The sequence below is a fragment of the Garra rufa genome, chromosome 4 (assembly GCF_049309525.1).
Source record: "Garra rufa chromosome 4, GarRuf1.0, whole genome shotgun sequence".
Classification (NCBI taxonomy): domain Eukaryota; kingdom Metazoa; phylum Chordata; class Actinopteri; order Cypriniformes; family Cyprinidae; genus Garra; species Garra rufa.
Genome location: NC_133364.1, coordinates 33,269,811 through 33,284,901, shown reverse-complemented (window position 1 = coordinate 33,284,901; position 15,091 = coordinate 33,269,811). Strand labels below are relative to the sequence as shown.

The window sequence follows — 15,091 nt, the reverse complement described above, 5'->3', positions numbered from 1 at the left end:
TCGTCTAAGAACAAGGGCTCGCGGGGGGATTTAGCCTGGGTATTTCTGAGGCAGAGAAACTGAAGGATGGACTGGTAGGGTTGGATTGGAGAAGGGAGGTTGAAGATGTAGATGAGGTGGCCTTTTTTGGCTTGGTCTGTCTTGCTTTGTTTAATTAGGAAGTAAATTGTACCGTTATCGAGTACTGTTAAATCTGAAATGGTGGAGTTGGTATTTGGATCAAATTTAGAAGAGATATTGAAGTGATGGATTGATTGAGTGCCTGGAACAGCTGTTGTAATGGCCCATCTCTCATCCAGCTTATGATGCTGTATAAAATCTGTGATTTTGTTGGATGTAATGAGTTTGATGTTAATGTTTGGGCAGCTCTTCCTGGCAGAAGCTACAAATGAAGCCGCATCTGTCACAAGAACTGCCTGTCTGCAGAAGACATCGGTGTTAACTGCACGCTTCGCTGTTGCTCCCACAACATCCACTGCACCTTTGCCGTGGCTCATGGCAAAGAAGTCCCACTGTACTCTTAAAGTTGGAAACAGCTCCTTAAATGTAGCTGACATGAAACACCAGATGAACTTGTTCTTAAAGTGAGAAGCAGCTCAATCACTAAATATGTGAATCATTTTTATTGCAGGATGTTTCATTTTAATGTCCACCACAATCTTGGAGAGGAATGTTGCCACGGACCTCACTCACAATGGCATATGACTCTGGCTCTCCATCAGACCACAGGGCTGAGGGAAACTAGGTGACCTGCCTCTGATGCCAGTGTGCTGACTGGATCTGGTCTTGGTCTGGAAAATCTACTTGCAGCAAATCTACACAGTTTCCTGGTCTGCTTTTGCCTGCAGTTTTTTTGGCCTGGAAAAATCCACTTTGTTTTTTTTTTTTTTTTTTTAACAAAACAGTGTTGCACAATTTTTGTAGCCAATGTCTTGAGAAAATTAAGTACATAACCTAGTGTGCCACTGTTTGGACCTTATTTGGAAGCCCATCTGTTGTTTCCCATGCATACCAGGACACCCTTATTTGTTTGTCCTCTTCTGGGATGTTACAGAGGGTATGCATTTCCAAGAGCTTGCCATCCCTGCATTCAGCACACTGTCCTAATATGCATTTGGGACTAGCTGGATTGCAGGCCACAGCTTCAACAAAATCCTGTGTGCTCTGGAATGCCTGCCTTGGGATGACATTTTGCAGACAGTTCAGGGCTAGCTTAATATTTTCGTGATAACGGCAAAGACACACATTTCTTGGAGTGTCTGAAGACCGGAGCACATGAGATGGTCGAAGCTCAGCAAATTTAGATTGTCCAATTATAGACTCCGGATGTTCATTTTTGAAGTAGCGGTAAGCCTCTAGAATAGACATTGTTAAATGCCATTTCTGGATTTTCTTTTTCACTCCTCCCTCTCTTACTGTGACCACATCCCTCATTCCTGGTGCTTGCCTAGAGATGCATCTCTCTCAAAGAAGTCCCTGACATAATCATATGTAGCAGTGGGGGCGGTCACATGATTCTTTTTCTTTTTCTCTGGTAGAAGGCACGGTGATGTTGCAATCTTTTTTAGAACTGTACGTTTTTTCATCTTGTTTTAAATGGTGAATTCTGTGGTGACTCCTGGAGTAAAGCAGAAACCTGTGAGCTCTTCAGCAAACGCCTTTTCCTCTGTCTTTCTCTAGCAAGCTCCCTGAACAAAAATATATTTTTTAGCAACTTCTGTGATTTCTCTAGGGTTTCTACTAATAAAGACATAGATGATAGATACAGTTCTTCATCAAAGCATGTATAGTAATAAGCGCATGGACCTTAAAAAATTGTATTATTTGCCCCAATTCTTACCACACTTTTTACGCAGTCAAACAGGCTCAAAGAGTTTCCATCTATCTTGTACAGGTTCTTCTTTCTTCACTGCTGTCTTTAATTTCACTGGGTTGTAGTTTGGCCAATAACACTTTTTATTCAAAAACCCAATTGTCTGGGATTACATCAATGCTTTTATCAGGGAATTCTTTCATCAATACATAACACTGGTTCACTTTATCCATTATTTTCTAGGAAAGATAAAAGCGTGTCAGCAGAAGCCATCTTAATTTCACCTTTACAAAAAGACCTCTTATGTGTGTATATATGAATCTGAGAAATACATTATATTTATTATATGAATTCTGACAGATTTTGGTTACACTAGTGACAGCAAAACTTCATTGATCCAAAAATATTATTATAACATTGGAGATATATACACACACACACACGTAGGGGCGGTAAAAGTACTACAATTTATTATACCAGTAATTTTATAATAAATCTAAAAGCAAGACATCTTGAAAAATAGAGGGAGGTTAAAAGGCAGCTGCATAATAATTAATCCTCTGCTGCCATCTATTGGTTATATGGGTAATTCCATATTATTTTAGCCAAAAAATAGACGTTGTTTTCCGTGAAAAGTCATTTTTCCATGCCGTTTTTATGAATGAAAAGTGAGTCCTTGAAGTACATTTTATTTCACAGCTGTAGAGTTAGAAAATAATAATGGCTTTAAAATATTGCAAGATTTTTTAAATGTGTTCATGACAATGAAGGCAGTTACTGATTATCAAGAATACGATTAGTATAAACACGTTTTGATAATGTTTAGCTGTCAGCATTTAAATGTACAACTATGCAGATACGGACAGTACAGGATTACCAGGCTCTGCCTTTAAATTATTTGTTGTTAAATAATATGAAATTGAATGTTCATGCCGCTAACATTGTTTATAATTTTGCAATTATATTTTTTCTCAGTTTCTGATAAGAACGAGGCAGTAGATGAGTCTCAAGAATGTCCACCTAATATAAAGCACATATAAAATGAGCTTCAGCGGAAGTTTACGAGCTGCTTATCTTTATGCGGAAGTTCTAAAGAACGCTCCATGCATTTGGTCAATTAGCCTTCCAACAATTGCCCGGCTTTTGAAGAAGCACCAGGTTTCCATGAAACAAATTTACTTGGTTCCTTTTGAGAGAAACAATGTCCGGAACAACTGCGTTCAGAATATATTCAGGTACAACACTAAACTGGCATGCAATTACTGTAACAGTACTGACAACTATTAGTAGTAAAAAAAACTAACCAAATTATCATTTTAGTGGGTGATGGAGCTGGACGCTGCTGTGAATCATCACAAATATATTTTTGTTGATGAGGCCGGTTTCAATCTGTTAAAAACTAGACGCAGAGGACGTAACCTTATTGGACAAAAGGCAACCATCCAAGTCCCTGGACAACGTGGGGGAAACGTGATATAACTGCTGAGCAATGTCAAGCCTGGATTCGTCATGCCAGGAGATTTTTCCCATGGTGCCTGAACAACTGAACTGTGATGTTGATGAAAATGTATGGCCCAATGTTAATCACCAGCTTGATTAATTGTGTGAAAGTGATTTTCATTAAAAAAATAAAAAAAAAATTTTTTTTTTTGTCTGAACATAAGTGTTATATTTGTTGTGTAAATTTTTGCAGTTCAGTTACACTCATATGTTCCTGAATGAAAATGCACACATATGAAAATAGTACCAAAACCAATAATAATAATAAAAAAAAAAAAAACTGTAAATGTTAAATGCAGGGACTCAGATGCCCCAAAATTTTGAAAGGTGGTTGTTTTGGAAGTGGTAGAACAAAAATGCTGGAATACTCTTCAGAAGTGAGTTAATCATTATCATTCACATGCTTTACATTTTCACTCCTTCAATTAGTCTCAGGTTACCTTTTTCGGCAACACGTGGAGGCTCGGTTTCAGTCCACACTCAGCTTCCTATAAGACACATTTTGTTCTAACAAGCTAAAATAAAGTTTAGCATGAAGGTTTGTGAGAGACAGAAAAGTGACAACTACACAACCTTTAGCTTCTCCCTTGCTGACAAAGAAAGGTCTAAATAAATGTCTTAGTAAATAAGTCAGGAAATAAATAAATGTACACAATGCAGAAATAAATATGAAATTAAGTAAATATTAAATGAACATGGAAAGAAACAATTGTGGACATAAACACTGTCATAAATATATAAATGAATAAATGCAAACAAATGCATAAATAAGGAATTAAATTATAAATTTCAACATTGTAAATATTTGTAAAACAATATTTTTATCATTTCACTCTTTATATATATACTTTAATATGTATTTCCCCAAGAAAAAAATATGACATAACCATTGACATAACGTTCATATGTGTTCCCTGTAAATATCTATGCACTCTTTGGATTTTAGACACAGAAGCGCGTGAACGGGACTTTTATTTTTGATCTGGTGGTGTGACGTCATAAGGCTGCGGCGCGCTCCTGCATCAGTGAATGGTTTCAGTTGAAGAAAGGTTTGTAGTCTTCATCATTTAAAGTGTTTAAATTCATGCGCGTTCAGTCTATTTTATATGGTTTACAGGCGATTTAAACTTAATAATTATTGCGTGTAATATTGTAATATTGTATCTAATAATGAACGTTATTTTGTGAGTAAAGGCGCGCATCCACAGATCAGTCTGATTTCTCTCTCTGTTAGTGATTCAGATCAGAAACACGAATTACAAACTCCGAGTCAATTGAGTCAGCTGATTCACAAAATGATTCACGGTTTCTAATCGCCGCTCGCTGAGAGACCTAGCTGGGCCGTTTCTCAATACCAAGTTCGCAAAGTTCGGACTTACGTCCTTCGTAGTTTGGACTTGGAAGTTTGACTTGAGAGTACGAACTCCTGAGGACATAAGGATGCAATTCCTGCATTTCTGCAAATGGAACAGCAGTGTACTTGACAACGTCAGTCAGCTCGCCTTTTCTACTCCGGTTATCTTCACTGTATGTATTTACAATAAGACGAAATATGATATCAACCACCTCTGCGGCTCTTTTCGTTGTCATTTAAACATATTAATAGCTGTAAAAATGTAGTTCAAGGAATGTACAACATTACAGTGAAACTAAATATTTTATATAAAACAGCATTGCCTCTTTTCTGTTTCATTTAACGTTAAACATATTAATAGCGACAAAAATGTGGTTCATGCAATGCGTTACAAAACAATAATTACAATAAAAGGAAGTGATATCAAACACCACTGCCTCTTTGTTTCTTCAAAATATAAACCACAACTCTCTTTTCGTACTCATTTTAAAAATAATAAAACATATTAATATGTGTTTTTTGTGCATTGTGTATAATACATCTTTACTCTATGTATAATAAAATGAAACATGACAAGCACAACTCTGCCTTTTTTTGACAAATATCAGTTTTAATGAACAATATCAGCCATTATAATAGTATAAAGTATAAGAGACGTATGTTATCGGAAATAAAGACAAAAGCAGACAATTCGGTCAAATGCATGCTAAAAAGTCAGCGTTGAATAACTTTGTCCTCAGTCAAAACAATATGACCTGGAATAAATAATAGATTCATGAGACCAAAAATTAGCTGTTAGATTTACCCAAAACGAATTATACCTCTGGTTTAACCACTACAGAGACATCAGGACCAGCGGCAAACATCAGAAAGACTAGCCGTGGTGAGGCTCTCTCTGCGGGATACATGACCACTAAGCACCTGGTGTTCGCCTGGAACTCTCCGAAACCGGCTAAACAAATTTTCAAATAGGGGCTTTCTTTGTAAATAAACCGCAGATTTTAGTTTTAAACAACTACGTTATCGCCTGAAATACTCTTAAACCTACATTTCATGACACAGCAACAGTAATATTTTGAAAAATATGCGGGGTTTCTCCTCCGCCATTAATGCTCACTGATTGGTGCGAAATGCATTCTGGAATACATGGCTGCCTCAAGTTCGCACAAGTCTCCTCTTGACGCATCCTTGATAAAAGGGGTGGAGCAAGAACACATCCGGGGATTTGAACTGTACTTGCTAGATGTGAACTTTGAATTGGAACAGTACTTGGGCGACAACTGATGATGTTTCACAAGAACACAAGTACAGACAAGAACGCATATCGAGAAACGGCTCTGGGTACGTTGCTTGATACATCCGAGATGAAATGACACATCTTAGATGAGATCATCGTGCTAATAAAAGGCGATATGTATCTTTAGTAGAAACACTGATCACACCCCCTGCGATTGGTTGACGAAATGGCAAAAGAGCGAGCTCAATTTTTTTCTCAAGTGGAGCAAGAGCTTTTATTAGAGGGTTATGGAGAATTTCAAACTTTAATAAAGACACAGGGAAACACAGCAAATGCTGCAAAAGCCAGGAGAGAGGGCTGGCAAAAGTAGTGAACAAATTAAATGCGTTAGTGCTGCCCATCTTACATGTTTTTTCCTTAATATGTTATTTTATTTATATTTTTATATACACTACCGTTCAAAAGTTTGGGGTCAGTAAGACTTGTAATAGTCTTTAAAGAAGTCTCTTATGCTCATCAAGGCTGCATTATCGAATTAAAATACAGGAAAAAAACAGTAATATTGCAAAATGTTTTTACAATATAAAATAATGTTTTTTAATTTTCAATAGTTTAAAAAATAATTTATTCCTGTGAGGAAAAGCTGAATTTTTATCAGATGTTACTCCAGTCTTAATTGTCACATGATCCTTCAGAAATCATTCTAATATGCTGATTTATTATTAGACTGATCAATGTTGGATAATATCAACAGTTGTGCTGCAAATATTTTTTGGAACCTGTGATTTTTTTTCTTTAGGATTCTTTCATGAATAACAAGTTTAAAAAGTACAGTCTTTATTCAAAATATATTTTTTCTAACAATGTAAATTATTTATTATTAACTTTTAATAAACATTTAATTATTAACTTAATACCTCCTTGGCGAATAAAAGTATTCATTTCTTAAAAAACAAACAAAAAAAAAAACAAAAAAAATGTACTGAACCCAAACTTTTGAACGGTAGTGATTATATATATATAAATATTGTGTGTGTGTGTAGCTGTGGTCATCATTCGTGTGTGAATCGTCGTAATTATTTTCTACACTTTCTTGCAAGATACTTTTCTTTTCCTACGCGAGTCAGTCCCCATCAGTCTTGCTTTTTAACCAATCAGATGTGACCTCGCCATTTCAACCAATCACAACCCGCCAGGAGCGCAGCCAAAATCGTGTTTACATTAAATAAACCTGCTCCCGAGCAGGTTTAAGTTTACGGACCTGTTGCTATGACACCAAGTTCGAGATGCGCATCGAACAACGAAACAATCCAAGATCAGGACAAATCCACAACAATCAAATCCAGCTAACTGAGTTAGCGACGTACGGAGAATGGACCCCTGCTGCTCAAAACTGTGTAAATTAGAGATGCGCGAATGGGCTCAATCGTCACCCGAATCCGCAGCTTCAAATAAATTATCCGCCCGCCACCCACCCGCACCTATATTTTTCTCTGATTTAGATAACCGCACCCGATCGTCATATTACACTTATTGTAATTCTTAGTTTTGCATGATGATATGATAAATTGATGGTTCATGTAAACAGCAGATTGATTCAGCTGATCTGCAAATCGCTGCACACTTATATACGTTTATCACTCATGATTTTAAGATTTATGCAGAAAAGAATAACGTTAACTGACATCTGGATGCGACTCTCCGCAATCTCTGACGAAATCGGTCGGGTTTTCTCTGTATTAGAGCCGCTCTGAACTTACTAATTGAACGCATGCTTGGACTGAAGTTTACAGGGGTTCACCAGTTTAAGAAAGGTCTGATCGTAAAAATCTGCTTTTCATTTTTAAGGTATTGTTTTCATTATAATCTACTGATTCAAATAAGTAATCAATAGTAATTATTATTATACCACTGTGCGCCTAGCCTGACATGCTTTCGCGTATGAATGAACAGGCAGCATCTGTGGACAGAGCAGGCGCATTAGGCACAATCGTCAAATATATTTCAAAAGAAGCCGGCGCCGCACGGTCCTGACCACATCACTGTCTTTACTGGGTGTTTTTAGGGAATATTTCAATTTATTAACATGCGACTGAATTAGCTATTCATGTGTTGGGCTGTCATGATTTTGGCTAATGCAGGACACTACTGAATGATGCGCATCAGAGACGTGGGTAAACGCAAAGCGACCAATGCACTACACCGCTGCATTACCATACTCAATAGCATTAGCACAGGCATAACTCCCTTCAAACTTTATATGGAATGTCACCGTTTCTGTCACCAAAAATTTCTAGAACAGGCAAACACACACACGCACACAAATGAAATCGTCTGCCTGATGAAAAACGTATTTAAAACACGTTCAAGTTTTAGAAAATGTAGTTAATATTTGCATCATTATTGATTTATCTCATCCAACCGCGACCCACCCGCAAATAATCAGAATGCATTTTTTTATTACCCGACCCACCCGACCCGCGGATTATCCGCAGCGCCCGTGGATATAACGCCATCCGCGCATCACTAGTGTAAATACAACGAGAACAAACACAAACATGTGTAATAACAACTTTAACAAACAATTGCAAATGTTTTGTTGTTGTGATGACAACCTTTAAAAACAATAGCAATTGTGTAATCGATTAAATGTAATATACTAATCATTAAATGTTAATCAAATCGGAATAGTAAGTTAAAAGGTTTGAGTGTTTGTTAAATCAGATCATTTAAGTCCATTAACTATTACTCTGATTCCCTTACTAGTGCACTGACTACTGAACTAGAGCTGAATGAGATGAACACAGAGATTTAATTTTTTTTTTTTCTTTTTTTTATATTTCTGTTAATGACTCTCATCTTAAACAGGGCAACGTTTCCAAACAGAAAAAAACTCTTGGATGAGTAACTGAGATCCACGTGACACTATTATCAAGATGGCGTTTATTAAAGAGGAGAGTGAAGACATAAAGATTGAAGAAACATTCAGAGTCAAACATGAAGATACTGATGAACAAACAAAGATGGTATTTATTGAAGAGGAGAATGAAGACATGAGGATTAAAGATACATTCAGAGTCAAACATGAAGATACTGATGAACAAACAGGTTGGTTTTCATTCTCAAAGCTGGACTACTCTATGAACTGTCCTGTACATTTTCTCAATTCATTTGTCTTTGGCAGGTGTTTTTCTACTCTGTTTGTCCTCCTGCAGCTTCTTTTTCAAAAGAATTTCAGCTTCATTTTTTTTCTTAAAGTTCTTTTAGTGCTCTGATTTAAAAACAGCATTTGTAAACCTGTGTCTCTTTTAATATTGAAATGTTGATGTTGACCGCTAGGATTGAGTAACATTTTTATATGTAATGGGTAAATAAAAATTTTGCATGTGGTCCAACTTAGTCTGATGTAATTATGACATATGCAAAATAAGGTCTGGTGACTGCCATCACTTTCACTCGACTAGTGCTGCCCCCTTAATAGTTCACTGAATGTTTGTCATCGAGAAGAGGATTAGTCATCTAAAATTTTGTTATTTAGTCAGTCACAGTAAAAATGGTCCATGTCATTATTGAACAGATTGTTAACAGCTGCTCCTTGAGGTCGGCCTAATAACGGTATATCGGGCAGGAAATAAACACATTTGCCTATCATTCGTCAACCTCACATATGACTTATCTTTTAAATATCTTGGGCCAATTGGGGCTAAAGGAACAAAAGTGGAGTTAATCCGAGAAGTCAGCACCGCTGTTTATTTCCCACATTTTCATATGAAGCTATCAACTACCATCAACATTTAAAACAATTTTAATGGCAAAACTAATTTTCAAACACCAGCAAATTAATGTACGATTGCGACCCGATGGGAATTATGGTCTAGGCAGATATGTTTTACACACAATGCTAAAGACTGCTTGATGAAGATTAAATAATATATGATTAAAGTATTTATTTGTCCTCCATGTGCTTTTGTTTATATTCTGCATTCGCATATGTCATACATTTCATATAACTCATATAACTGTGATTTCTTGTTTGTGAGCTCCCTCTGTTGCTTTGGCTAAAAGGGTAACAGTACAGTGAGACTCAACACCTCTTACAGTTGCTTAGTGGATATAGGATGTAGTTGTATATTAATTGAAACACTTTACATGTTTGAATGGTTTGTTGTCTGTTGTTTTTTGTCATTAAACTGTTAACTTTTATTTGTCTTTTTTCACCTTAGACCTGAGGGCACTGAAAGAGGAGAGTGACGTACTGAATGAAATGGAAGAGAAAGATCATGATTTCACAAATGAAGAAAAATCTTTTAGTTGTTCACTGACTGAAAAGATTTCCTCAAGAGAAAGGACTCAAAAGACCGGAAGAAGTTTTTTCATCTGTCAACAGTGTGGAAAGCATTTCATTCATAGAAAAAATCTTAAAACACATGTTAGGTGTCACTTTGGAGAGAATCCCTACACATGCCCTGAGTGTGGACAGAGTTTCCATCAAAAACAACACTTTGAAGACCATATGAGAATTCACACTGAGCAACCCTACACATGCCCTCAGTGCGGAAAGAAGTTTATTTATAAAGGACGCTTTGAAGAACACTTAAGAGTTCACACTGGAGATAAGCCTTTTACCTGCCAGCAATGTGGAAAAAGTTTCAACCAAAAAGGAACCCTTGACAGACACATGAGAGTTCACTCTGGAGAGAAGCCTTACACCTGCCAACAGTGTGGAAAGTGTTTTGGTTATAAAAAAAATCTTAAAACACATGTTAAGAGTCACGTTGGAGAGAATCCCCACACATGCCCTGAGTGTGGACAGAGTTTCCATCGAAAACAACTCTTTGAAGACCATATGAGAATTCACACTGAGCAACCCTACACATGCCCTCAGTGCGGAAAGAAGTTTAATTATAAAGTACGCTTTGAAGACCACTTAAGAGTTCACACTGGAGATAAGCCTTTCGCCTGCAAACAATGTGGAAGAAGTTTCAACCAAAAAGGAAACCTTGACAGACACTTGAGAGTTCACACTGGAGATAAGCATTTTACATGCCAGCAATGTGGAAGAAGTTTCAACCAAAAAGCAAACCTTGACAGACACATGAGTGTTCACACTGGAAATCAGTCTTACACGTGTGATCAGTGTGGAATGAGTTTTGATCAACATGAAAACCTTGAAGTCCATATGAGAATTCACTCTGGAGAGCAACCCTACACATGCCCTCAGTGCGGAAAGGGGTTTAATTATAAAGGACGCTTTGAAGACCACTTAAGAGTTCACACTGGAGAGAAGCCTTTTACCTGCCAACAATGTGGAAGAAGTTTCAACCAAAAAGGAACCCTTAACAGACACATGAGAGTTCACTCTGGAACAAAACTCTAAATAAAGCAGCACTTCAATACAACATGAGGTTTCACAGATGAGAGAACTGTATTTTTGTCATCAGTGTGACAGTCATTTAATAACACCAGAGTGAAGCCTTTGCTGTGCCATCACCGTGGTAAGACTTGCAGAAACGAGACAAAAGTTAAAAGTGTATTTGCATTAATAAATGAGTTGAAACAAGCAGATGAGATCAAGTGTACAAAAGTACTTGAAGATGGAGGATTGATGGTAATTTGTAATAGCAAACAGCATAAGAATAAAGTGATATATAAGCAATGATTCAAATAGGAAATAAAATATGGAGGTGTGGAGTAATAACTGGGGTCCCATTAAGTGTGAACATGGGAATATAGGAGGAAATGTAACAGAAGCCAAACACTTATAGATGACTAGAGAGTGTTTTGTGTTCTCACCTGAGCTCTTTTACTCATTTGATTTGATAATGGTATCTTCAATGGTAAGCAATGGTACATTTTTCATCAGTAATGTCCAGTAAAATATCACCACACCAGAGCAACTCATTCTCAGTGTCAGGATCATTGTGATGCTGCACCAGAGCTACATGACTGAAGGACTGAATAATCTATGTTCCTGCGGTTTATATCAGGACTGTTGTGATATATTCATATTTTCAAGAAATTTTGTAGCCTTATGAGGAGAATAAACTGTCACTGAAGCTGATTATTGAAGCTGGTAATGCTGTTTTTGAATCTGTTTATTTATTATCTGCTGAGATCTTGAGAGATTTAATAGTCTTTTATACTAAGTAGTGCAGAACAGAAATGTACATATTTCTGCAAATATATCTGATTGTTCAAACCAGGTTTGTGACAAATTTTTTCTCAAATACACTGACCAAAATTATGACACAACACTTTTGTATTTGCCCCCATTTTTCATGAGCTGAACTTAAAGATATAAGACTTTTTCTATGTACACAAAAGGCCTTTTTCTCTCAAATATTGTTCACATATCTGTCTAATCTGTATTAGTGAGCACTTCTTCTTTGCATAGAGTTGATTAGGTAGTAGCCTGAATGCTGGCCCACTCTTCAATGGCTGTGCAAAGTTGCTGGATATTGGCAGAAACAAGCTGATGTATACACAGATCCAGAGCTCAATGGGTGTCATGTCTGGTGAGTATGCTGACCATGCAACTGGGATGAACTGGGATGTTTTTAGCTTCCAGGAATTGTGTACAGATCCTTGCAACATGAGGTTATGATCGTGGATGAATGGCACAACAATGAGCCTCAGGATTTTGTCACAGTATTCAAAGTGCCATCAACAAATTACACCTGTGTTCGTTGTCAATAAGATACGCCAACCCATACCATAACCCAGCGGTTCCCAATTCCAGTCCTCGCGACCCACCGCTCTGCACATTTTGTGTGTTTCACGCATCGCTTCCGACGTTTGTTCTATTCCAACGTTACTGCCCTTCGAAGTGGACATCACAGGATATTCCGCCATTATTCATTAGTTCGAAGCGAGCGTATGTGTTCCATTTGAAGGTCATTAAAGCGTGCAAGACGTAAATTTAAAATGCATTTATTTACAGATGCACTTATGTCACACTTCTCTAGTAAGTTTCATCTGTGTGAGAAGGCGCTACATGCGGTGACGTAGCGCAAATATGTGAATGAATGTTTCGAAGTATAGTAAACAGATTTCCCCCGCTTAGGGAGCAGGGATCAATGAACACTTTGCAGGGACCATGTCAATCGGATCACAGTTCCTGCACGGACCTCACTTCTAATGAGCTGGTTATCTGAATCAGGTGTGTTAAATGTTCGCTCACTAAAAAATAAATCACTTCTGATCAATGATTTTATAACCACAAACAACCTGGATTTTATGTTTTTAAATGAAACATGGTTAGAAGACAACTCTAGTGCAACAGTCTTAAATGAAGCAGCTCCTTCTAACTTTACTTTCATGAATGTCTGCAGAGCTGTCAAAAGGGGAGGTGGTTTAGCTGCCCTATTTAAAGATGTCTATGAATGCAAACAAGTGTCATTTGGTCAGTACATGTCTTTTGAATATCTAGGGATTTCACTGAAAGGTGCTCCACGCATTCTGTTTATCATTATCTACAGGCCCCCAAAATACTCTCCAGCCTTTGTTGAAGAGTTCACAGAACTGCTATCAATGATTTGTTCAGAGTTTGACTGTTTTGCTATTGCAGGGGATTTTAATGTTCACATAGACAATGCAGAAAGCAAAACTACAAAAGAAATTATAACGGTTTTGAACACGTTTGACCTGATTCAGCATGTGCATGGGCCCACACACAATCGTGGACACACTCTTGATTTACTCATAAGTAAGGGTCTAAACATTTCATCCACTGTTATCAAGGATGTAGCACTATCTGATCACTTCTGTATTTTCTTTGATATACTGATCTCTGCTACCACTGAATCTAGATCAGTCTCTGTCAGAAAGAGATGCATTAACGATAACACTAGTGTGCTATTTATGAAGGCTATATCTTCAATGCCTAGCATTTCTGCAGACTCTGTTGATTTTCTCCTGGAGTCCTTTAACTAAAAAGTTAAGAATGTCTGTTGGAGCCATTAATGGTAAAACTTTACTTGGCCACTGGGTGGCAGTGTGAAACAATATAATTGTAGCACCATTGTAAGACTCAGGTGTGTGTGTGTTGGTAATTAGGAAGCACACAGTTTTTGACCGCACAGCAGAGTAGCGTGTAGTGCTGGATTATGATCTTTTCAATGTCTTCAAGGTATGGACTTTAATGGTAAATATTTGTCAACAAGGAATACTCACAGCAAGTTGTTTGAGACAATCGCTATTGGAGCACAAAAATAAAGAGACATTAGTTTGCATCTATTTCCGCTTGCATGGACTCTGTTTGTACGCGTTCTAAACTTGCTCACTTAATTATCAACGGCAGCGGCTTAATGGAAAGCCGTTACACAAAGTCAAAAACTGTGCTTCACTAGTGAGTATGGAAACTTGCTTCCAGTGGCCCGTGCGTGGGTACGGCTTGTGAACGCCACTTTGTTATGGTGGAGCATCGTTTGATTCGTCGCTGGATTAAAGTCAACACGTTTGCTTCGGACAGAAGGACGTCATTTGCTTGGATAAAGGCTTCTTGTTTCTGCAATTGAGGACATCACTTCGTCAAGACGCCTTGGATTTAAATTTTGGATTTGACTCGTTTGGAACGTATTTCTTCGGATTTGCTGCATGGTCGTGGACGCTGCACGGTCGTTTCTTCAGGTCCGATAAACTGGATTATAGGTACGTTTGTTGCAACAGTATTACAATGGCCATAGGAAATTATGTGTGCACACAATAAGGTTAAGCGTAATTCCAATGCATTGGTTGCCAGTGACTTTCTGACTGAAATTGCTCATCTGGGGTTAATTCTGTTTGTTCACAACTGTTTGCAAAATGGAAAATGAAAAAGGTATGAATTCTGATGGGGTTATTGTGACAGATCAAGGTTTGCCTGGTGTTGATGAGTCTGAAAGAGAAAAAAGACCAGTTAAATTAACAGCTAAAGCTTTGGTAGAAAAACTTGACACCTTGCAAAAATTAAGAAAGTCAAAGTTAAATAAGGCTCAGAAACTAAAAGAATCAATTAATAGGTTAATATGTGAGGACAAAGAATATGAACCTGAGGTACGTTTGGCTTTTGAAGATTTTAAGAGGCTGTGTTCAGAGGCTAAAGACACTCATGAGTCACTGTTGGTTATTTTACCGGTTGATGAGGCTGAAAAACATGAAATATGGTTCAAAGCAAAGATGATATCAAACAATGATTTCTTGGACCGGG

At 37.4% G+C, this 15,091-nt stretch overlaps 1 protein-coding gene across 1 annotated transcript; it reads left to right on the top strand.

Moving 5' to 3' along the window:
* The first annotated feature begins 8,787 nt into the window (after window positions 1–8,787).
* Window positions 8,788–11,965, top strand: LOC141333850 (uncharacterized). The gene is made up of 2 exons (XM_073838999.1): window positions 8,788–9,012; window positions 10,128–11,965. Exons 1-2 carry the CDS (start codon window positions 8,841–8,843, stop codon window positions 11,279–11,281), a joined length of 1,326 nt encoding a protein of 441 aa, XP_073695100.1. The 5' UTR covers window positions 8,788–8,840; the 3' UTR covers window positions 11,282–11,965.
* The last annotated feature ends 3,126 nt before the right edge of the window (window positions 11,966–15,091 follow it).